At 44.1% G+C, this 24,037-nt stretch overlaps 1 protein-coding gene across 2 annotated transcripts in view; it reads left to right on the top strand.

The window, feature by feature from the left end:
• TLK2 (tousled like kinase 2) overlaps window positions 1–24,037 on the top strand; it is a 153,801-nt gene that overhangs the window by 40,926 nt on the left and 88,838 nt on the right. Inside the window, exons 4-9 of one of the 2 annotated variants that reach the window (XM_073582335.1) lie at window positions 4,816–4,888; window positions 6,813–6,856; window positions 13,774–13,875; window positions 15,229–15,321; window positions 15,436–15,528; window positions 15,717–15,827. In XM_073582335.1, the coding sequence (XP_073438436.1) occupies window positions 4,816–4,888; window positions 6,813–6,856; window positions 13,774–13,875; window positions 15,229–15,321; window positions 15,436–15,528; window positions 15,717–15,827 (516 nt within the window). The remainder of the gene's footprint in view (window positions 1–4,815; window positions 4,889–6,812; window positions 6,857–13,773; window positions 13,876–15,228; window positions 15,322–15,435; window positions 15,529–15,716; window positions 15,828–24,037) is intronic. The other variant, XM_073582336.1, reaches the window with a different exon arrangement.

Genomic DNA, 24,037 nt, shown 5'->3' with positions numbered 1-24,037 from the left:
ATAAAAAGCGTCTTTTAGGCTGTGTGCCCACGTAGCGATTTTTAAGCGTTTTTGCCGCGATTTTCAGCGCGAAAACGTTTAAAAATCGTGTACAGAACGCCCCCCATGCATTTCTATGGCATTCCGCACATGCTGTGCTAATGCTGCGCTTTTTTCCGCGGCGGAATCTCATCGCGGAAAAAATCGCAGCATGCTCATTCATTTGTGCGGAATCGCAAAGAATTGCCGCGATTCCGCACCCATAGGAATGCATGAGAATCGCTTACTTCCCGCATACTTCAGCGTACTCAGGACAAATTGGACAACAACTTTTGTGGTCCAATTTCTCCTCTTACCCTTGGAGACTAATTGATCATGTTTGTGGAAAAATACGATTTTTTTTATTTTCATGCCTGGGCATTATAAACTTCTGTGAAGCCCTTGGGGGTTCAAAGTGCTCACCACTCATCTAGATACAGTGGGGCAAAAAAGTATTTAGTCAGTCAGCAGTAGTGCAAGTTCCACCACTTAAAAAGATGAGAGGCGTCTGTAATTTACATCATAGGTAGACCTCAACTATGGGAGACAAACTGAGAAAAAAAAAATCCAGAAAATCACATTGTCTGGTTTTTTTTCATTTTATTTGCATATTATGGTGGAAAATAAGTATTTGGTCAGAAACAAGCAATCAAGATTTCTGGCTCTCACAGACCTGTAACTTCTTCTTTAAGAGTCTCCTCTTTCCTCCACTCATTACCTGTAGTAATGGCACCTGTTTAAACTTGTTATCAGTATAAAAAGACACCTGTGCACACCCTCAAACAGTCTAGTCTTCACCATAGTGGAGTTTGGAGTCAAAGAGCTGTCAAAGGACACCAGAAACAAAATTGTAGCCCTGCACCAGGCGGGGAAGACTGAATCTGCAATAGCCAACCAGCTTGGAGAGAAGAATTCAACTGTGGGAGCAATAATTAGAAAATGGAAGACATACAAGACCACTGATAATCTCCCTCGATCTGGTGCTCCATGCAAAATCCCACCCCGTGGGGTCAGAATGATCACAAGAACGGTGAGCAAAAATCCCAGAACCACGCGGGGGGACCTAGTGAATGAACTGCAGAGAGCTGGGACCAATGTAACAAGGCCTACCATAAGTAACACACTACGCCACCATGGACTCAGATCCTGCAGTGCCAGATGTGTCCCACTGCTTAAGCCTGTACATGTCCGGGCCCGTCTGAAGTTTGCTAGAGAGCATTTGGATGATCCAGAGGAGTTTTGGGAGAATGTCCTATGGTCTGATGAAACCAAACTGGAACTGTTTGGTAGAAACACAACTTGTCGTGTTTGGAGGAAAAAGAATACTGAGTTGCATCCATCAAACACCATACCTACTGTAAAGCATGGTGGTGGAAACATCATGCTTTGGGGCTGTTTCTCTGCAAAGGGGCCAGGACGACTGATCCGGGTACATGAAAGAATGAATGGGGCCATGTATCGTGAGATTTTGAGTGCAAACCTCCTTCCATCAGCAAGGGCATTGATGATGAAACGTGGCTGGGTCTTTCAACATGTCAATGATCCAAAGCACACCACCAGGGCAACGAAGGAGTGGCTTCGTAAGAAGCATTTCAAGGTCCTGGAGTGGCCTAGCCAGTCTCCAGATCTCAACCCTATAGAAAACCTTTGGAGGGAGTTGAAAGTCCGTGTTGCCAAGCGAAAAGCCAAAAACATCACTGCTCTAGAGGAAATCTGCATGGAGGAATGGGCCAACATACCAACAACAGTGTGTGGCAACCTTGTGAAGACTTACAGAAAACGTTTGACCTCTGTCATTGCCAACAAAGGATATATCACAAAGTATTGAGATGAAATTTTGTTTCTGACCAAATACTTATTTTCCACCATAATATGCAAATAAAATGAAAAAAAACAGACAATGTGATTTTCTGGATTTTTTTTTCTCAGTTTGTCTCCCATAGTTGAGGTCTACCTATGATGTAAATTACAGACGCCTCTCATCTTTTTAAGTGGTGGAACTTGCACTATTGCTGACTGACTAAATACTTTTTTGCCCCACTGTAAGTTCCTTAGGGGGTCTAGTTTCCAAAATGGTGTCATTTGTGGGGGGTTTCCACTGTTTTGGTACATCAGGGGTTTTCCAATCGCGACATGGTGTCCGATCTCAATTCCAGCCAAAAACGTCAAATTGCGCCGCTTCCCTTCCGAGCTCTGCCATGCACCCAAATAGTCAGTTACACCCACATGTGGGGTATCAGCGTACTCAGGACAAATTGAACAATAACTTTTAGGGTCCTGTTACCCTTGGAAAAATAAAAATTGGGGGTGAAAAGATCATTTTTGTGGAAAAAATATGATTTTTTTTAATTGTACCGCTGTACGTTATAAACTTCTGTGAAGCCCTTGTGGGTTCAAAGTTCTCACCACATATCTAGATAAGTTCCTTGGGGGGTCTACTGTTTAGGTACATCAGGGGCTCTCCAAACGCGACATGGCGTCTGATGTGAATTCCAGCATATTTTGCATTGAAAATGTCAAACGGCGCTCCTTCCCTTCTGAGGTCTGCCATGCGCCGAAACAGTGGTTCCCCCCCCCCCACATATCAGGTATCAGCGTACTCAAGACAAATTGCACAATAACTTTTGCAGTTCAATTTCTCCTGTTACCCTTGGTAAAATAAAAAAAATTGAACCTGAAGTATTTTTTCTGTGAAAAAAAGTTAAACGTTCATCTTTTTTTTTTTTTAAATATTCAAAAAATTCCTGTGACGCACCTAAAGGGTTAATAAACTTCTTAAATGTGGTTTTGAGCACCTTAAGGGGTGCAGTTTTTAGAATGGTGTCACTTTTGGGTATTTTCTATCATATAGACCCCTCAAAGTGGCTTCAAATGTGATATGGTCCGTAAAAATAAAATGGTGTTGCAAAAATGAGAAATCGCTGGTCAATTTTTAACCCTTATAACTTCCTAACAAAAAAAAAATTTTGGTTCCAAAATTGTGCTGATGTAAAGTAAACATGTGGGAAATGTTATTTATTTATTAAGTTTTTTGTGTGCCGTATCTCTGTGATTTAAGGGCATAAAAATTCAAATTTGGAAAATTGCGAAATTTTCGCCAAATTTCCGTTTTTTTCACAAACGCAAGTTATATGAATGAAATTTTACCACTACTAGTTATAACATCATAAAGGGACAGTGGTCAGAATTGTAAAAATTGGCCCGGTCATGAACGTGCAAACCACCCTTGGGGCTTAAGGGGTTATCGTGTCAAAGTCTGGGGAAGCTTTTAAATGTAATTTCCAGCTCGGGAAAGGAAGGACACACCCTGTCTTGTGCGGAATGTGAAAATACAAAGAAAAAACACAAATTTGAGCTTGGTTTGAGTTGGTATACATGCAGCACATAAACAGCATGTTCACATCGGCCATAAAACATACAAAACCTACAAGAAACAAATTGAGCAAAAACCCTGCTGTAACTAAATTAGTTAAAAGCAAAAGTGCATTTAAATAACAGTCCCGATCAGCCACCTTGTCTATGCTATTTTTTGATCAAAAACAGTATTACTAAGATTTGTGTTATTTAAATGCACTTTTGCGCTTTACTTTTTACTTACAGCAGGGTTTTTGCTCATTTTGTTTCTTGTAGGTTTTGTATATTTCACGGTTTGTATACAAACCGTAATACTCAGCCTGCTTCTGGGTCTTTAGAACCAATACTTCAGTTTCATAGACGCATATGAGGCTACAACCTTAGACCAGGAGGCCCATGGTCAGTTCTGACTTTATGGTTCGTCTATGGACTGTGAAATTCACGTGTTTGAATCTGGGCCTTACGCAGCCATCATCTGCAGGTAATTCAGTCACTTATCCCTCTCCCAACTTGCGCCATATTTGTATTGCAGATTTCAGGAAGGAGGTTAAAAAAATAAAACCCTTACATTTCTGAGTTTCTTGTGGTACTCATAATTTGCTTTGACCTCAGTAACATTTCCTCTTTAACATGCTTTTATCTCTTGGGTTTCTTTTCAAATACATTTTAAGAATATTTTTAAAGGAGTTCTCAACTACTCGGACAATCCATTCTTAGTCACTATATTCCACCATGTAAACTAATAACAATGTGTGTGTCCAGTCTCCCAAGGCCCTTGTGATATGTCATGTGAGTGCTGCAGCCAATAAGCGGCCGCTTGTCTCATTTACTTTTGGGGGTAACTGAGACCTAGAATTGACAGTGGCTGCTGCTCATTGACCTCCCCTGGATGTCTGTCTGAAGGAGAAAGTGAAGCGGCTGTTCACTGGTTGCAGAGTAGACTTGAGCGAATTTTTCAAAATTCGATTACGATCGGTGGCGAATATTATTTTTGCAATATTCGCCGAACGTCATTGGAGTCAATGAGAGTAAGAATGACCAAATGTTTGGAATCGATCGTCAAACATAAATTTGGCATGAATATGGTCACAATATGGCACAAATATGGCAAATTCTGATTCGCCGACCTATTCCAAACATACTGGCTCAACTCTACTGTAGTGCACCCCGGAAGACCTCATCGCTTGAAAAGTGCATGCACTGTAGTGGCGTATAGGATGTTAATATTTTAAATGGGGGAATGTAGTGATTGACAATGGGTTTCTCAAGTAGTCTACCTCTTTAAGTCTCTTAACGTAGGGATAGCTTGCTGTTACTTTGGATGCCTTGTTTTTCTTCAGTCCTTTTTTTTTTCTTTGTATTCCTGAACACGAGTGCAGGATTTCCCTGTAAATAGCAGGACAGAGGTGCATATTTCTGTCATTCTAAAAGGTCTCTCTTTAGCAGACTCCAGAGAAAAAACAGAATGACCAGAGAAACCGCAAGAGGAAGGCAGAACCGTATGAAACAAGTCAAGGTAACGTTTCTGCCACTGAGCTTATGATGTGATAATTCGCAGAGACGCTGTAGTTAATCTGACTACTCTGAGAGGCCATGAGAAAGCAGAAACCATTTCTATGTCTCAGCTTCTGTTTTCTTCCGGATCGTCAGTATAATGCGGTCTGTATTCTGCTAATGGAGAAAGGCAGGGAGCTTGTTTGAAAGACTGTTTGCGTGTTATCTGCATTGTCTTCAATGGCTAAGGGCGCGTTCAGATGAGTGTATTAAATGAATAGCATACGGCTAGTACCTTGACCAGTGCCAGTCAATGCAGCAGTTTACATGAATGTTTTTTTTTTTTTTGACCAATGAACTACTTTTATCTGTATTTTGGATCAGACAATTATAAGTTAACTAGGCCCGATGCTATCGTATCGGGAGGGCGGTAGTGTCATGATGGGGGCAGGCTTTGTAGCATTTGGAATCTCTCCCTCCCCCCCCCCCCCCCCACATGTGCTCACCCACCTATCCACTCTCTCTTTCCCCATGTGCTGACTTCTCCCGTCTGAGCTCTCTTCTTTGACCTGTCTACCCCATGTGCTATTACCATTGTCTGCTGTCTCTCCTTCCTGTGCTGTGTTTTCCCCTCATGTGCTGTCCCGTTTGAGCTGTCTCCTCCTGTGCTCTATCTCTCTCACCCCTGTGTCTGACCATGTACAGAACATACCACAGCTCCTGGGCAGGGGAGAAAGCAAAAGACAATGCTGACATTACAGCAGGAGATCACAGAGGATAAGTTTTGTGAGGCAAAATATTGTTTAAAAACAGTCAGTGAAATATTTTACCTCACAAAATGAATCCTCTGTGATCCCCTGCTGTAATGTCAGTATTCTCTTTTGCTTCCTCCCCTGCCCAGGAGATGTGGTATGCGCCGTACAGAGTCAGACACGGACAATTTTTAAAATGAACTTTCGTTCATGGGAAACCCCCTTTAATGTGACCGGCTTCCTCTGCCTGTAGACACGTCGCGCCTTTGCCGCCGGGATCAGCCGAATGATTCACTGTGCCTGCGTGAAATTCGCGCAGGCGCAGTGCGACGGTGTTCCGCTGGTGGTACTGCGCAAGAGGCTGCGTGAGTCTGAGTGTGTGGTGCGTATGGCATATAGAGTGTGTGTGTGGTGCGACGGTGTTCCGCTGGTGGTACCGCGCAATAGGTTGGTACCAGCAGCAGTTTCCATATTGAGACACCCATCACTTGGGTGTCCCAATATGGCGGTTGGTGAACGTCCTCCGCTTGGAATTCTGGGATACTGTGACATCTGGACAGAACAGGAAATGAAAACCTTACAAGGCAATTATATAAATAGATGGGTGCACAAAAATGATATAGAGGTTAGCATCCGTATCTCATGTTTGTCATTGATTCATTAGTTATTAACAGGAAATCGTATTTTGCCTTTTATTTATTAAATTGTTCATGTGAAAACTGGATGCTATACATATGCTAAAACAGACACATCCAAATGACACTGGATGAAAAATCTTCTGATTTTTGTATACTCATCTGGACCAGGCCTCGGGATGGAGTTGGGGTTAGACTTTATTCATATGGACATTACATAGGGCCTGTGGATATTGTGTAGTTTGGTCCAAATATAGGAATGGATTGTGTAAAAGGAAAACCAGAATGCCTTTCCCAGATCTTTCTTATAGAAAAGGTTTTACTGCTTGATTTCTCAGTGAATTTGATGTTGTACAATAAATACATTATAATGTATTAAGGAATTGCTGCAATCTTTTACTGAAGTCTCTTTGTATAAGATTCTGAAATTACGATTTTTAGTTGGTTTTAGCATTGTTCTCTCTTCAGTCAGGTTTGCTTTGCTTTATATATTTCACAGTGGAAAATGCAATTTTTTTATTTTTTTGTCTTGAGTTGTATTTTTTTGTTTTAATTTTAGGGAAGAACACTCCTAGAGGACATAAAATTAGTGATTATTTTGAGGTAAGAATCCTTTCACACATTACTGTGATATTTTTATGTTGGAGCACCCACTAATCCACTAACTATTCATCTGTTTAGTCACTTAAATAAATTAGGGCATTGTACCAAGTTTTTCTTCTGATATCATCTAGATACTTTTCTCTAAGCTTCATTGGGACACAGGAAACCATGAGTGTATGCTGCTGACTCTAGGACACTATGCACAAAATATTAACTCCTCCCCATCAGTGTACATCTCACCGACTGATGATCAGTTTTACCTCAGTGTCAGTAGGAGGCGGACATGGGTCTTTCAATAGACCCATATCTACTTTGGTTTTCGGCATTTTTCAGCAATATATTCCCCTTTTCCTTCTCGGAAGGTTTCCTCTTCTATCCCTTGGAAGAAAACAGTGTGAACAGTCACTGTTATCCCACGTAGATATAGAGAGTATGGTGTGGACAGACATCCTGTATCTTCATCTGTCTATTTGGGTAGGACACCAGCACCTAACACACAAGATGTGATTGGAAGATTGGTGGTCCTGGCCGCCCCCCACTCCTGCCTGCTCGCTCACCGGAGCCAGATGGTTTCAGGAGGTACAGACGTCCCGCAATCGGAGCTCTCTTCCTTTTGTATCTCGGAAGGGGTTTTTCTCGTGGTCATCAGACGGGTTTCAGAGCTGGCAGCCCTTTCACTTTGCTCACCCTTCCTAATTCTGCACCAGGATAAGTTGGTTTTGCGACCTGTTCCTTCCTTTCTTCGTATGGTAGTCTCCACCTTTTATCTCGATGAGGACATCGTCCTCCCCTCTTTCTTTCTCTGGTTCACCCTCTAGAAGTTCACTGGATAGGTTGAACCTGGTCAGGGTGTTTCCGTGTGTACCTTTCTAGGACCACCTCTTTCCGGAGGTTGGATTCTCCTTGTAAACCCTGAGGGCTCTCGAAAAGGCCTTCCGGCATCCAAAGCTACAATTGCTCGCCGGATCCAGGTGACCATCTCTGAGGGGTACTGGGTTAAGAAAACCCTATTAAAATATAACTTTTATTAAGTACAAAAATGACAATATAAAATTGCACAGATGTCCCCTATTTTAAAGCCTAGTAAAAAACGGGCTATTACAATGCTGGAAAGAGATAAGGTATAACAGTTAAACCAAATCTTAGCCTTTTCTTAGCCCATCACAGAGCTACTTTCTTTTCGTAGCTCCTCAGTCCTCCTCCTTATCCGCGCCCCCCGCAGGCTTCAGCCAATCGCGCAGCACGGCCGCCCAGCACCACCCATCGCTAAGGTCCAGCGGCTCTCTGGGACCTCGTGTGCGGCACACCACGGATCTCCGCTTGGGGGACACATCTGCTGTCTGCTGCGCATCAGTTTAATGGAGCTGGACACGGTAGGCTCTTATATTTTCTGAACCCCTAATTTTAGCCCCCTCGGCAGTACTCCCTGCATATACTTGCCGCAGTGATACTGCAGTCTTCACATATGCCCAACCCTGCAAGGGCTCCTTATCCTAGACCCACCGCTACCCACTACGCCTGCGCGCGCTGTAAAAAGAAGTGGGCGTCAGGTCAGTCGTCTCCCTTCTGCCTGTCCTGCAGTCCGTCCTCTATGTCTGTCCCACTGGAGCACCCCGAGTCCCGGGATGAAAGCACTCCCCCTCCCCCAGAGTGGGCCGTTTCAATGTCTCAGTCGGTCTCTGACCTGACTAAAGGTTCTCAGTCCCTGGTTCCAGGTCTTAGGCTGAGTTCACATGTGGCGTTTTTTTCACGTTTCCGCTGCGGTTTTATCCCATACATTCCTATGGGATTCCGCAATGCTGTGCTAATGCTGCGGCGGAATTGCTTCGCGGTAAAAAACCGCAGCATGCTCATTAATTTTGCGGAATCGCGGCGATCCCGCACTCATAGGAATGCATTGTTCTGCTTACTTTCCGCATGTGGCTGTGCCCACCATGCGAAAAGTAAGCAGAACATTTGCGGATGGTACCCACAGTCCGGAGGAGAGGAGACTGTCCTCCGGGCTTTGGGTACCATATCCCTGAAAAAAAGAATTTAAAATAAAAATATTGTTATTCTCACCACCTGACGTCCCGCGCAGCCTTCCCGCGCCTCTCCACGCTCCCGGTCCCAGTAAGCCTTTGCGAGCGATGACATCCGTTCTCGCAGGATCGCGAAGTCTCGCGGTCATTCGAGCAACGTCATCGCGAATGACCACGAGACGTCGCGATCCCGCGAGAACGGACGTCATTGCTGCAATTGTCGCAAAGGCTTACTGGGACCTGGAGCGTGGAGAGAGGCGGGAAGGCTGCGCGGGACGTCAGAAGGTGAGAATAACAACAATTTTTTTTTTTTTTTCATTATTATTTACATTCTATCTTTTACTATTGATGCCGCATAGGCGGCCTCAATAGTAAAAGTTGGTCACACTCGTCAAACACTATGTTTGACGAGTGTGACCAACCTGTCAATCAGTTCTCCAAGCGATGCTCCAGATCGCTTGGAAAACGCTAGGAATTCTGCAAGCTAATTACGCTTGCAAGATGCTAGTTTTTCCGCGGGAAAATCGAGGGAATTTAAAATGCGATTTTCCCGTGGAATGGAATTCCGGAATTCTCGCGGTAAATTCCGTGAGAATTTTGCTACGTGTGAACCCAGCTTTATAACGATTACCTCAGCTATCTACAGCCACCTGTGCTCCGACCGCCTCTCACGGTGAGTCTCCTGCACCTGACCGCGACCTCCACAGGGACAGACTGGGTAGGATTTCTAGGAAGCGGGTTCTTTCTGGCTCTTCTTCCAGCTCGCAAGGCCCGTCCGTTCCACCCAGGCTACTTTCTTCGTCTCCCTCTTCAGAAGACGACCTTAGGTCAGACGATTCCCAATCGGGATCTGACTCAGAGGCGGACAACAGGACGTGGTAGGTAGTCTCATATTGGCTATTCTCCAAGCGCTCAAAATAAAGGAAGAGAAGGCACCCCTTCAGGACTGCTCTGTCTCCTTTAAACGAGCGAAACCCCCCTCCCGAACCTTTCCTAATCACAATGAGTTCGAGACTTCTTTAACCAAACACTGGGAACACCCTGAGAAACGTTTCTCAGGCCGCAGGTACTTAGACCTCCTGTATCCATTTGATGCGGATCTTCTCACAAAATGGACTAAAGCTCCTAAAGTGGACCCACCAGTTTCCCGTCTGTCCTCTAAGATGGTTCTATCCCTTCCGGACGGGGCATCGCTTAAAGATCCAACAGACAGGCAGAATCGCTGGCTAAATCAATTTTTGAAGCATCCGGCGCCTCTCTCTGCCCTATTTTCGCTTCCGCCTGGGTGGCTGTCTGTCGACGACGCTTGGGTCAGGAAACTCATCATATCCGGATACAAAATCGAATTCCCCCCCCCCCCCCCCCAAGCAGACGCTTTTTCCTGTCTCGACCCCCCCCCCCCCAAGACAGCAGTCCCAGACTCCAGGGTTCCTTCAGGCCGTCTCCTCCCTGCTTTCCGCTGGAGTTATCGTTGCCGTTCCTTCAAACGAACGTTTTTCAGGGTTTTACTCGAATCTCTTCGTAGTTCCGAAAAAAGACGGTTCCCTTCGCCCAATCTTGGACCTCAAGTTGCTCAATCGCCACGTGAGGATCCTCCACTTCAAGATGGAGTCCCTGCGCTCGGTGATAGCCTCGATGGAACCCGGAGAGTTCCTCTGCTCTGTGGACATACAGGATGCCTATCTTCACATCCCTGTTTGTTTGCATCATCAGAGATATCTTCGTTTTGCGATTCAAGAAAATCACTATCAATTCACAGCCCTGCCCTTCGGCGTAGTCTCCGCTCCCCGTGTCTTTACGAAGGTGATGGCAACAGTCATGGCCATTCTTTGCTCCAGGGGGATTCTCATTATCCCTTATCTGGACGATCTCTTGATCAAGGGCTCGTCCCGCCAAGACTGTCTTCAAAGTCTTCAGATAACTCTGGATACTCTCGCCTGTCTTGGTTGGATAGTCCACAAAGAGAAATCCATTCTGTTCCCTACTCAGTCTGACTTTCTTGGGCATGGCATTCGACACGCATTTAGCCCGGGTGTTTCTTCCGAGCGACAAGTTTTCAGCCCTTTGCAAGGGAATCAGATCCTTAAAATGGTCAAGGCCCATTCATCTTCGGTCCTGCATTAGGGCTCTGGGGAAGATGATGGCTTCCATGGAAGCAGTGCCTTTCGCACAATTTCACACTCGTCCTCTCCAGCTGTCCCTCCTTTCAGCCTGGGACAAGTCCTCTGTTTCTCTGGACCGTCCCATTCTCCTTCCTCTCAGAGTAAGGCAATCCCTGACTTGGTGGACAATACCTGCGTCAGTTTTGCAGGGGAGGTCCTTTCTCCCGCTCCAGTGGCAAGTCATTACCACCGATGCCAGTCTTCTAGGATGGGGGGCGGTTTTCCATCAGAAAACGGCCCAAGGGCGCTGGAGCGCCCAGGAGACTCTTCTCCCCATTAACCTTCTAGAAATCAGAGCAATCTTCCTGGCCCTCCTCAGCTGGCAGCCTCTCCTCGTAGGCAAACCAGTCCGCATTCAGTCAGACAACACCATGGCCGTGGCGTACATAAACAACCAGGGCGGTACAGCAGGTAAGTAATGGCAGAGGTGGCAAAGATACTGCGTTGGGCAGAGCGTTACGTTCCGGTGATATCCGCCGTTCACATTCCAGGGGTGGAAAATTGGGCAGCCAACTTCCTAAATCGCCAGGGCCTAGCGTCAGGCAAATGGTCCCTTCACCCCACAATCTTCAATCAGATATGCCAGCGTTGGGGCACCCCAGATGTCGATCTCATGGCATCTCGGATGAACCATAAAGTTCCTCGCTTTGTAGCCAGGTCCAGGGACCCTCAAGCCGTCGGTTGCGACGCCCTGGTAATTCCATGGTCCCAGTTCCAACTTCCTTACCTGTTTCCTCCCCTTGCCTTGATCCCAAGGGTGGTCAAGAAACTAAAATCAGAAGGCATCCCAGTAATTCTGGTGGCTCCAGACTGGCCAAGACCTTGGTATAAGGAGCTGGTGAACATGCTCGCGGACGTCCCCTGGAGGCTTCCAGACCGTCCAGATCTTCTCTCACAAGGCCCCCTTTACCACCAGAATTCTCAGTCTGACTTTAACGGCATGGCCGTTAAGGCCTCGATTCTGAGAATCAGGTATTTCCGAACCAGGTCATTCTGACCATGATCAGAGCTAGAAAACCAGCCTCCTCCCGCATTTACCATAGGTACTGGAAGGCTTTTTTCCGTTGGTGCGACAATCACAATGCTTTTCCATTGTCGTTCTCCATTCCATCCATACTTGGCTTCCTCCAGTCCGGCCTAGATGCGGGCCTGTCTCTCAGTACCCTCAAGTGCCAGGTCTCGGCTCTGTCGATTCTTTTCCAGAGGGATCTGGCCCCCTTACAGCAAGTTAAGACCTTTCTCCAGGGAGTCGCCCACGTAGCTCCTCTTCATCATTCTCCGATAGATCCGTGGGACCTCAATCTCGTTCTTGGCGCTCTCCAAAAGGCGCCGTTCGAGCCTATCCAGGACATTCCTCGTTCCCTTCTCTCATGGAAGGTAATTTTCCTGATCGCCATTACATCCATTAGGAGAGTTTCTGAGCTGGCGGCTTTATCCTGTCGTTCCCCGTACCTAATCCTCCATCAGGATAAGGTCGTTCTCAGGCCCGTTCCCTCCTTCCTTCCCAAAGTGGTATCATCTTTCCACATTAATGAGATTATCGTCCTTCCCTCTTTTTGCCCTGCGCCTGTTCACCCTCTGGAAGAGTCGCTCCACAAACTGGATGTAGTGAGAGCCTTATGTGTATATCTTGCCAGGACCACTTCTCTTCGTCAATCCGATTCCCTGCTTGTCATCTCTGAAGGTCGCCGGAAAGGGCTTCTGGCATCCAAATCCACAATCGCTCGCTGGATTCGTTCTACCATTCTGGAAGCTTACCGCCTTCAGGAGAAACTGCCCCCTCCAGGAGTGAGAGCCCACTCCACCCGGACTGTTGGGGCTTCTTGGCCTGTTCGACACCAGGCTTCGGCTTTACAACTTTGCAGGGCCGCGACCTGGTCGTCTTTGCACACGTTTGCGAGGTTCTACAAGGTTCATACCCAGGCCTCGTCTGATGCAGCTTTTCGTAGGAAGGTTCTGCAGGCGGCGGTAGCACACCGGCCGACCTAAGCTCTTTCTCTCGTTCCTTTATTGCTGTTCCCACCCTCGGGACTGCTTTGGAACGTCCCATGGTAATCTGTGTCCCCCAATGAAGCGGTAAAGAAAGAGGGATTTTTGAGTTCTTACCGTAAAATCTTTCTTGGAGCCTTCATTGGGGGACACAGCACCCTCCCTGTTTAAGTTGTACCGTGTTGGGTCTTCGAGTCCATTGTTGGGTTGGTACATATTTTGAGAGTTTTTTGTTGCTTTTCCTACTGTCCTACTGCTTTCTCACCAACTGAGGTACTTGGTGTCTGTCGGTGGGTGTATACTGCCGGGGAGGAGCTTATTTTCTTTTTTTGCATAGTGTCAGCCTCCTAGCAGCAGCAGCAGCATCATACACTCATGGTAATCTGAGTCCCCCAATGAAGGCTCCAAGAAAGAGATTTTACGGTAAGAACACAAAAATCCCTCTTTGTGCTTAGTGTCAGCAGCATACACCCATGGCTTCCTGTGTCCCCCAATGAAGGCTCTGAGAAACAAGTTGTACCGTGAATAACCCAAAATCCTGTTTTTTATGGAGATGAGATGACGCCTTTATTTTAGCAACTTTTAACCTTCAGCCTTTGAAAATATACCCTTGGTTTGTCTAATTGATCATGGTTATAGAGATACAAATACAAAATTAAACATTTTTAACTTAAAACGACTTCACAGACCTTAAATTGCAAGTTAATTTTTTAAGCATTTTATCTTTTTCATTATTTTAATGTAGTTTGCTGGGGGAAGTGGCCCGGGGACAAGTCCAGGCAGAAGCGTTCCACCGGTTGCCAGATCCTCACCGCAACATTCCTTATCAAACCCACTGCCCTTACCGGTAAATCTTGTGTTTTTTTTTTGTTTTTTTTTATACTTGTCAAGCAAGGGGTTTTGGATGTGATGTCAAGTGTAGGTTTTTGACTTTTGTTTACCCATTATAGTGTAAAATCGGCTATTCACATTTGATAGCGGTCTCATAAATGTTTTTAACCGACAGGTAGAGTCCTCGCAAACTGTTCATGCATGTTTGGCCATACATGTATTTTCAATGGGCAGAAATAAGCTGCTGCCAGACCTTCTTTCAGCTGCTCATCTCAGCCTAACGCAGTGGGTAGTCGGCTGTCAATCAATATGACCTTGGCAGTGATTCCTCATCAACAGAGCAGAACAGAAGGAACTACTCTGCTAACTTGATGTCACAGGAAGGAGAATCGCTGTCAGGGGAGTGACCACTCTGACTTGGGAGAGATTGTTGTACAGGCAGTTAGCAACCACCTACAACTACTTCCCGTTAAGTGCTTATGGGGGGGAAAAAATCCACCTCAGATAATCCCTATCAAGAATAGGGTGAAATCCTGCGTGAGAGAACAAATTAGAAAAAACTTCCCAAACAAGCCACGGTCTTTACATGCAAACAGAAATTTTCCCGTACCTTGGCAGCAAATTTTGATGCTGAAAATGTTAGAACTGATACACAACTTGTTAAAAAAAAAAAAAAAAATCCCCAGAAAATGAAGATGTCGACAGATCTAATGCCCATGACTGTTTATTGGAGAGCAGACTGGATGCTCTAAAATTAGGTTTTTCACTGGAAAGCAAATTTTTTTTTTTTTTTTTTTAACCAATCTCCATATTTCATGTTGTCTAAGTGTATGTCGATTTTACACAAAGGGAGTTAATTATCAGAGTTGGGTCTTATGCAGATGACCACATTTTCAGTGTGAGTGCAATCCAACAAAACATTGAATCGCATTTTATTTTACCAGACTGTGCACATGTCCGACTTTGTTCCTAGGACATAGTCTGTCCGAGGGGAAAAAAATGCTGCAAGCCCAAGTTTGATCTTCTATTCGGATTAAAATCCACCATTCAAGTCATTGAATCTGTGGAAACCATCGGACTGACATCTGAGTACAGTACAATTTTCACAGCTTATCAGGATGGAGACGTTTCTTGGATCACACTATGCTGACACTGATCGGAGTTTTATCCGTGTGTTATTTGCATAGTCGATCAGATTGTTAGCTGAGAGAATGTACATCCTTATTCACCTGCCCTAACTCTTTAGGTTGACTCCTATGAGACAATTATTAATCATTTAAGTCCAACTTTAAGTTACTGTGACTGAACTGTGCTTTTATTCTCGTTATTTTTTTTGTCTGCATTGGTAAAAAACAAAATTGTTTTACAGAGTCAAAGCAGCCCTCCTTCCTCCACATTAGTGAATCTAGAGCATTCCTGTATCCCTATCAAACAGATTTCCGTCCAGCACAGACAAACGCAGGTTAGAAAATAAATGTAATATTGCAAATTACCCAGATGCATGCTTGGTAATGAGAAGTTAAGTGCTGAATGTGACAAAATTTAATGCGATGTTTGTAAAACTTATTTTTTTCAGTCTGACCTCACAATGGATAAAATATCTGCTCTTGAAAACAGCAAAAATTCTGACCTAGAAAAAAAGGAAGGGAGAATAGATGATTTGTTAAGGGTATGTGCTATTTTATTTCACTGTTATGTGGGTTACCTTGATAAAAGGTTTCCCTATTTCCCTTCTCAGTTACATGCTAAAAATCACCCATATTATTAGCTTGCATGATGGATTAGATACCTGTTTTGCTGCTAAATACACAGCTAGCATGTGTTAATAAATTGACGCTTTGATATTTTGTGTGTTAGGTAAATTGTGACCTCCGACGGCAAATGGATGAGCAAAAGAAAATGCTGGAAAAGTACAAAGAACGGTTAAACCGGTGTGTCACAATGAGTAAGAAACTTCTTATAGAGAAGGTAAGTTCTGTGCTGTTGACTCTTTTTTTCATATGAAATGCTTATTTGGGCATGAAAACTTATGGTGACGGCGTAAGTGAATCCTCTCTGACACCTATAGAGATGTTATATAATATGCAAGGCATTTTGGAATTATCTCCTTTCCGACATCGTGCGTAATAGTACGCTGATGTCGGACACCCTCACTTTGATGTGGCCTCTGGCGCTGAGCCTACATTTTTTCCGGCACATGTCGTCTGGTTTTATTTTTTAAACTCTCTTTATTGAAAGATTCCACAAAATAATAAGCATATGACATTGCAGTGTAAAAGCAGAGTTATCCATCAAATCATCATCCACAATATCAGTTATAAAATCATACTTTCAATAATAAAATAAACAACACAAATGAAATAGAACATTAAACATGATGTATTCTCAGTAGCATTGCAACACTAATCAGGAGATTCTTCCAGGGCTGTGGAGTCGGTAAGCCACAGTTGCGACTCCGACTCCTGGATTTTATCAGGCTCCGACTCCGACTCCGGCTCCGACTCCTTCATAAATGGCCAATTCATAACAACAAATTTACTGTTGTAAAATATTAAACATCGTGCTTATTCAGTTTCTCACCATCATATAAGTAATCAGACCACTTAGAGCAAAAACTACATTTATTAGAATACAATTAGAATATAGCAAATAACTTTTATAAACTTTTCTAAACTGTAAGTAAATATGCAATAAACACTTTTATGCAGTTAATAAGAAGAAATCTATAAATTTGTCCTCAGAAAAAGTATTGCCTCTGTCAGATCCTCCTTCATGGATGCCCTCAAATCTGATCTAATTATTTTGAGAGCAGAGAACAACCTCTCTACACTAACTTGTGTTGGTGGCAAAGCAGTAACCACTCGGGCAACATCTCTGACAATGTCCAGGATACAGAGGAATCGCTTGTTGCACTGTTATTTTTGATGAACGGTCAAATTTCTCAATTACTTTTAGTGCACATGAAAAATTCTGCTGAAATGTACTGGCTGTGTTCCTTGATGGGGATGACTCCTCTTCTATGCGGGAACGCTTTGCACGGTCCTTGTGATCCAAATATTTTTCGAAATTAAATTCTTCATCAGTTGATGATGAGGGTGAAGATGTGGCAGGACGACCAAATTCTTCTTGTTCCTCCTGACTGTTCTGCAACCCTTTCATCCTTACTGCTATTTCAAGCAGAGCTTCTTTTCCTTTACTTAGCTGTTGATCATCTAGAAGAATCCGATGCATTGGGTCTACATAAACAGCTGCCAAAAGAATGTTATTTTGTAATAGTAGCTCCTCTCTCCGTTTCATTGATGTAGCAATGCCACTTGCAATTAACCCTCCTCTTTGGGACAGGCGAAACATCAGGTTCTTCCACTCCTTTAAGAAAATACCTGGAGTTAAGTCCTCTGCTTGTAATTTTTTAGTCACTGTGAATGGGTGCTCTAGCAATTTTTCCAGCTCAGTCACCTGATTCCACTGACTTTCATTTAGCGTCAGTTGAGGGTTAGCCATGTCTACAAGAAAGGTTTTCAGTTCAACCAAGCGCTGAATCATTAAGTAAGTACTGCCCCATCGTGTGGCTTGATCAATAATTGCCCCTTTTCCAGCACGTCTCTTCAAAATTGAGTCAACTTTAGGGGTTCTGGCAACAGTAGCCAATTTTCTCACCTTGTCAATCAGTGCAGCAGCATGTCCTTCTTGCAGACTGTCTCTTATAGCCAGCTGTAGCGTATGCACAACACAGCGCATGTGATGAATGAAAGAACATATTGACACAGTTTCAACAAGATCATCTAAACTATCATGTTGCTGTTCATCTGAAGCAACTTCAGTGTGTTCCTCTATTTCAAACATTTCTGTGTCTGTGGACCCAGAATGTTCTTCTAGCTGCTGGTCACCATCATTACTCTCATTCATTAGCTTAATAGTACTTATATTTGAAGCATTGTCAGTTACGACAGAAAGAACTTGCTCTTTTTTAAGTTCATAGTCTTGCAGAACCTTTTCCACCAAGACCTGGAGAAACTCACTGGTGTGATGAGCTGTGGTGTCTTTTACTGCCAATGTCTTGGTAACCATTTCATTTTTGTCACAAACAAATCGGACATTGATGGCAAAATAGTTCAGTCTGACGTGTGCAGGCATCCATTTTAAGAAACAGAAAGCGTCCCTTGAGAGTTTTTTTAAGTTCTTCCTTTTGTTTAAAAGCTTCTTCGATTACTAATTTTCTAATAATCTCTCTCTCTCCAGAGAAACACCAAGCTTGCGGGCCATTTCCCCATTCAGACACATAAAAGCTGGTCGTGAAAATAATGAAATAGGCACACTATCCTTTACAACAAGCTCTATGATCTGTTTTTTAAATGTATCTACTGTCATTGTCACAGTAACTTTGTCACTGACAAAATATCTTGCAACTGATGGCTGCAAAGTTCTCTGCTCCTTTGTTTGGCTGGAAGAGCTGGGCACTGGTTCATTGGTTTGGATGCAGTCTTTCTCATCCACTGCTTTCAGTACTTCTGGATGAAAGCGCTGTAAATGTCTCTTTAGATTAGAAGCTCTGGTAGGAGCATTTTTATCTTTGCCTGAATATGCACTCATCTTGGCTTCACAGCATTTGTTTTCGTCTGGATCATTTGTCATACACTGACAGACATAATGTTTTCTATCTTGAGTGATGGTGAAATGTTCAAATACAGCTGATTTAATGTGATGCTTCTTTGACATTCTCAGGTTTTTAATTCTGCATTCACAATCCAAATGACAATTGTTTTTCCTAAAAACAATTTTACAAAATTATTGCCAGGTCGTACAACTGATATAGTGGTCAGTAATACTGTTATTATTCCTCATGTACTCACAGTTAACTGATGCAAAGTTTGTTGAAAGGATAATACTTCTTACAGTCTTCCTCTTCTGAGTAGCAGGCAGCTGTGAGATGCTTGGAAGACGCACACCTAGAGGAGGAGCTTTACTACTAAGAATTTGCAACACATTTTCACTTTCAGTTTCATACATTGTAAGTAGGGGGGTTGGGGCAGCATGAGGTTAACCAAGTATAAGATTAGATAAGGGCAGTGGAGAACAGTGACACACAAGAAGTAAGAAATGTCTCTATCTCCAGCAGAACTGCTTATCACTGTTGTTCATAGTTTGATAGAGCATATATATTTGAGTAACATTTATAAAATTCATATGAAAGTTCAATTATGAAATATTAATACATTTTTTTAAAAGCTGGAGTCGGTATATTTCTACCGACTCCCACTCCAACCAAAACTAACTCAGACTCTGACTCCACGACTCCGACTACACAGCCCTGGATTCTTCATCAGGGTTCTAAGTTTGTAACAATTCGGGTTATAATAAGCAAATGTTCCACATAAAGAATCATATTTATGCATTAGAAAAGAGATACCTCAAGGGTTATATCTCGCAGTTGAGGAGATTATGGCATCAGGGGCTAGGTGTGTCAAGGGTGAGTCACACCACCTTTCCCAAATTCTGTGAAATTTCTGGGGACATCCTCTGTTTCTGTATAATATGTTCTCATACGGAATTATATTGTTCACTAATTTTTTCCACTGATTGATCGAAGGAGACCGTCCCCCCATCCACCTCAGCGCTATCGCTTTCCTTAAACAGAACCTCCCTGAGAAAAGTCCTGTCATAATGAGTCCACATTTCTTCATCCACAACTCCCAACACACACAGCTCTGGACTACATTCAATTGGTATCCCAATTATCCTTTCTAGTGTAAAAATTACATCCTTCCAATATCTTCTTATAATTCTACAATCCCAAATGAGATGCCAGAATCATGTCATCTGTTTTGAACAGCTGACGTGCTTCTAATGGCTGCAGGTGGAATCGCGAACCACCCATGGCTGTTAACCCGTTAAATGCCGCTGTCAATCTCTGACAGTGGCATTTAACTTGCGCTTCTGGCAAACGCGCCGGAAATCCGCACATCGATGACCCCGTCACGTGATTGCAGGTCACCGATGGGTTGGCATTGGCAACCAGAGGCCAACCATAGAAGTCTGCTGGAAACCATGCCGGATTTCTATAAGCACCACCTGGTGGTCTGCACTCATTGCAAGTGAGTAATTCTGCTACATGCATGTGATTTGATCATCGCCTGTATGTAGCAGAGCTGATCGGACAAGTGCAGCTTCTAGTCTCCCATGGAGACTATTAAAGCATGCAAAAGGATTAAAAAAAAAAAAAAAAAAAAAAAAAATTCAAATCACCCCCCTTTTTGCCCCATTCAAAATAAAATAATAAAAAAATTTCAAACATACACATATTTGGTATCGCCGCGTTTAGATTCACCCAATCTAGCAATATAAAAAAAAGAATTAACCCAATCACTAAATGGCGTAACGAGAAAAAAAATTAAACACCAGAATTACATTTTATTGGTCACCGCAACATTGCATTAAAATGCAATAACGGGCGATCAAAAGATCGTATCTGCACCAAAAGGGTATCATTAAAAATATCAGCTTGGCACAGAAAAAATAAGCCCTCACACTACCCGAGATCACGAAAAATGGAGACGCTACGGGTATCGGAAAATGGCGGCAATATTTTTTAATCCAACATTAGAATTTTTTTTCACCACTTAAATAAAAAAGTCGTAATGATCTGGAGAATCATAATGGCTGGTTGGTTTTAGCATTTAGTGAAAATGTTGGAAAAAAAAACAAAACTGTGGGATTGCACTTTTTTCTTTGCAATTTCACCGCACTTGGAATTTTTTTCTCGTTTTCGAGTACACAACATGGTAAAACCAATGGTGTCATTCAAAAGTACATTTCGTCCCTCGAAATACAAGCCCTCACATGGCTATTTTGACCAAAAAATAAAGTTATGGCTCTGGGAAGAAGGGGAGCACAAAATGAAAATACAAAACCAAAAATACCTCTGGTCGTTAAGGGGTTAAAGAAACCCTCCCATGATTTTTTTCCCCTCAAACTGTGCACATGTCTGCTTACAGTAGTGTAAGTGTATAGTATACTCGCCTATCACAGTCTTCTCTGGTAACCAATGTGTTCCGCTCCTCTTTTGAGGAATATTATCACTGTTCAGACTCTACAGGTCACGATGCGCTCTGAGACCTAGAAATCGTTATTACAATGTAAGTCTATGGAGCGCTAGAGTGAGGCACCGGAGGCTTACATTGTGAAAGACTTCCAGCTCGCAGGCACACAGCATAGAGGAAGCCATATAGGCTGTATTGTCATGACATGAGTCAGAAGATTAGCAGAACAACACTGGATATCGAAGAAGGTGAGTATGTTAACACACTGACACTATAGTACAAACACAAGTTTAATTAAAAAAAATTCTTTGTGGGTTTCCTTAAGATGAATGCTTTTAAACCAGAGGGTTGGTAAAGATTTTCCTATAGGGTGTCTTTTTATAAGATCAACTTGTGAGGAACTCCTTTTTAGATGTTAAATATATAAAACGCTCATACTGTAATGATGGTGACTTGTGTTAATAGAGAAGAGAAACTTAACTGTGATGCCTAATGAAAGGATTGTTAGCTTTAGAACCAATCGTGGAGCAATTTAAATTATTCCTTGTAAGCTTGGTGTCACTAAAGCGACCCTTTGGTTAATAATAAAAAAAGTCCCAATGTATAATCAATTGTTAAAAAACTTGGTGTGCCCTTTTTAATCTTTTTAATCTTCCAGGCTTGGCTCCTCCAAATTATATGCTCATCTGTCACATGAGACTGTGAGGATAAAGCTGCTGCCACTAGAAGACAGACTCCGCGCCATAACTGTTAGCTGGGCTCTCTGCTTAAGGCACAGGCTGATTTTCTTAGGCCTTTTTTTAGATACTAGGGCATCCTGGGCCCTTTATACAACCAATGCATTGCAAGGGTGAGCGTTCTATTGACATGGAGTGTGAGCAGGGTCAGGTTGGACTTTTTTTTTTTTTTTTTTTTTTTTCTTTGCATTCACTAATTTGAATTCACATGTCAGCAGCTAGTCGTGGCTGTTCAGACATTTGTTTCCAATTGGTGGCCAGTGTAAATGCAACTAATGTCCACCTCCTAATTGCAATAGTTATATCTACACAGTCCTCTGTGTCCCACAGGGTAAATAGTGAAAAATAATTGTACAAGTGGGTAACATCATTTCTTTATCGCCTTATTGGGGGACACAGAATACCATGGGGGTGTATGCTGCTGCTGCTAGGAGGCTGACACTATGCAAAACAAGAAAAATTAACTCCTCCCCGGCAGTATACACCCACCGACAGGCACCAAGCACCCCAGTTTGTGCTTAATGTCTGTAGGAGGCGGACCGGGATCTTTCCAGATCCGCAATTAACCTTTCTTTCCTTTAGGTGTTCTAGTGGAACTTTTTAATTTGTTGTCTTTTGTCTTGCAGATTCAAGTCGGGAAACGGGGTGGAAGTTTCACCCTGCTTTCCCATATCAGGCGGCTGAGCGAGCAGTGTGGCTGATCCCACATCGCAACTGGCAGGACTTTTTCCATATCACCTTCTGGTGCTATGGGATGTGGACAGGTGGCTGGTCCTTGCCAAATCCCCCTCCTCACCCCTCTCTCGGGACAGGGCTGAGAGGAAAACGGAGATCGCAAGATTCTCCTCACCATCAAGAGGTTAATGCTGTCTTCTGCAGGATGCGGATACAGAGGACAGTTGCCAGCGGCTTGCCACTACCCTTGTGAGGCCCCTGTGATCATCCTCTTCAGGGACGTCAGGTAAGTGCCTGTACGGTCCCTCCAGCCCGCAGCATTACCAGAAGAACCATCGGTAACATCATCAGGCTGTTTGAATCTCCCGCCCCTCTCCCTGCCTGACGGGCGCCGCTCTCATCAGCCGCGCGCCTCTCCACATATATTCAAGAGGGCTAAATACAGGGTTTTCTCCCCCCGTTGTCACAGCTGGGCAGGGGTTTCAAAAGTTTTTCTGCTCGCACAATACCTCCTTACAGGCCTTCTCTTCTTCTTCCTGAGCGATTCCATCACGGGGCTGCGGTGCTGGCTCTTTCACTTTCGCTTACGTTTTAGCTCCCGCTCTCACAGCGCCTCCTCCTTCTTCTGAGCGCGCTGTCCTCGCGCCTTTTTTTTTTTAGCCCATCACAGGGCTCCTTTTCTCTTTTTGAATGTCAGATCCAATCGCTAAGCTCCGCCCACCGCTCCCCTCATCAGGCATTTCCTGCTTTTTCTGTCCTGGCTTTCTGCGCTGCTTGGGGGACACTTCAGCGGTTCTGCTGCTCGCCGGACCTAGGTAGGCTCTGCTCTAGGCAGAAATATTAGCTCTCTTCCGCAGTTCTTCCCCAATTCCCGCGGCCATTCAGCGCAGTTTCCTTATGCCCAACTCTGCAAGGGAGCTCTGTTTCAGGCCCACCGCTACTCATTACGCCTGTGCGCGCTGTAAAAAGAAGTGGGCTTCGGGTTAGCCATCTCCTTTCTGCCCGTCCTGCAGTCCTTCAGCTATGTCGGCCTCTCAGGAGCACACAGATTCCCGTGATGAGGGCACTGCCCCTCTCCCAGAATGGGCCGTTGCTATGTCTCAGTCGGTCTCCGATCTGACCAAAGTCTCTCAGTCCCTGGTCCAGGTCCTAGAACGTTTGCCTCAGCTATCTACAGCCACCTCTGCACCGACCGCCTCTCAAGGTGTGTCGTCCGCACCTGACCGCAACCTTCAGAGGGACAGGCCGAATAGGATGTCTAGGAAGCGTGTCCTATCGGGCTCATCTTCCAGTTCGCAAGGCCCGTCTGCTTCACCCAGATGTCCGTCTTCTTCAGAGGACGACCTTAGGTCAGACGACGATCCACAATCAGGATCTAGTTCAGAAGCAGATGACATGTCTAAAACTCGAAATATGGTCGATAGTCTCCTTTCGGCTAGCTTCCAAACCCTGAAGATTAAGCAGGACAAGCCCCTTCCTCAGGAATGTTCTGTTCCATTTAAACGATCAAGGCCTCCATCCCAGACTTTTCCAAACCACAAGGAGTTCGATACTGCTCTAGCCAAACATTGGGAGCACCCTGAGCAACGTTTTTCGGGCCGCAGGTATTTAGATGTTCTGTACCCCTTTGAGGCTGAATTGCTTTCAAAATGGACCAAAGCCCCTGAAGCGGACCCTCCCGTTTCTCGCATAGCCTCTAAGACGGTTCTGTCCCTTCCAGACGGGGCAT

Source organism: Dendrobates tinctorius, unplaced genomic scaffold (genome assembly GCF_039654945.1).
Source record: "Dendrobates tinctorius isolate UK_male_01 unplaced genomic scaffold, ASM3965494v1 ptg000071l, whole genome shotgun sequence".
NCBI lineage: Eukaryota > Metazoa > Chordata > Amphibia > Anura > Dendrobatidae > Dendrobates > Dendrobates tinctorius.
The sequence above is the reverse complement of the archived record's forward strand: the minus strand, read 5'-3'. Positions and strand labels throughout refer to the sequence as shown.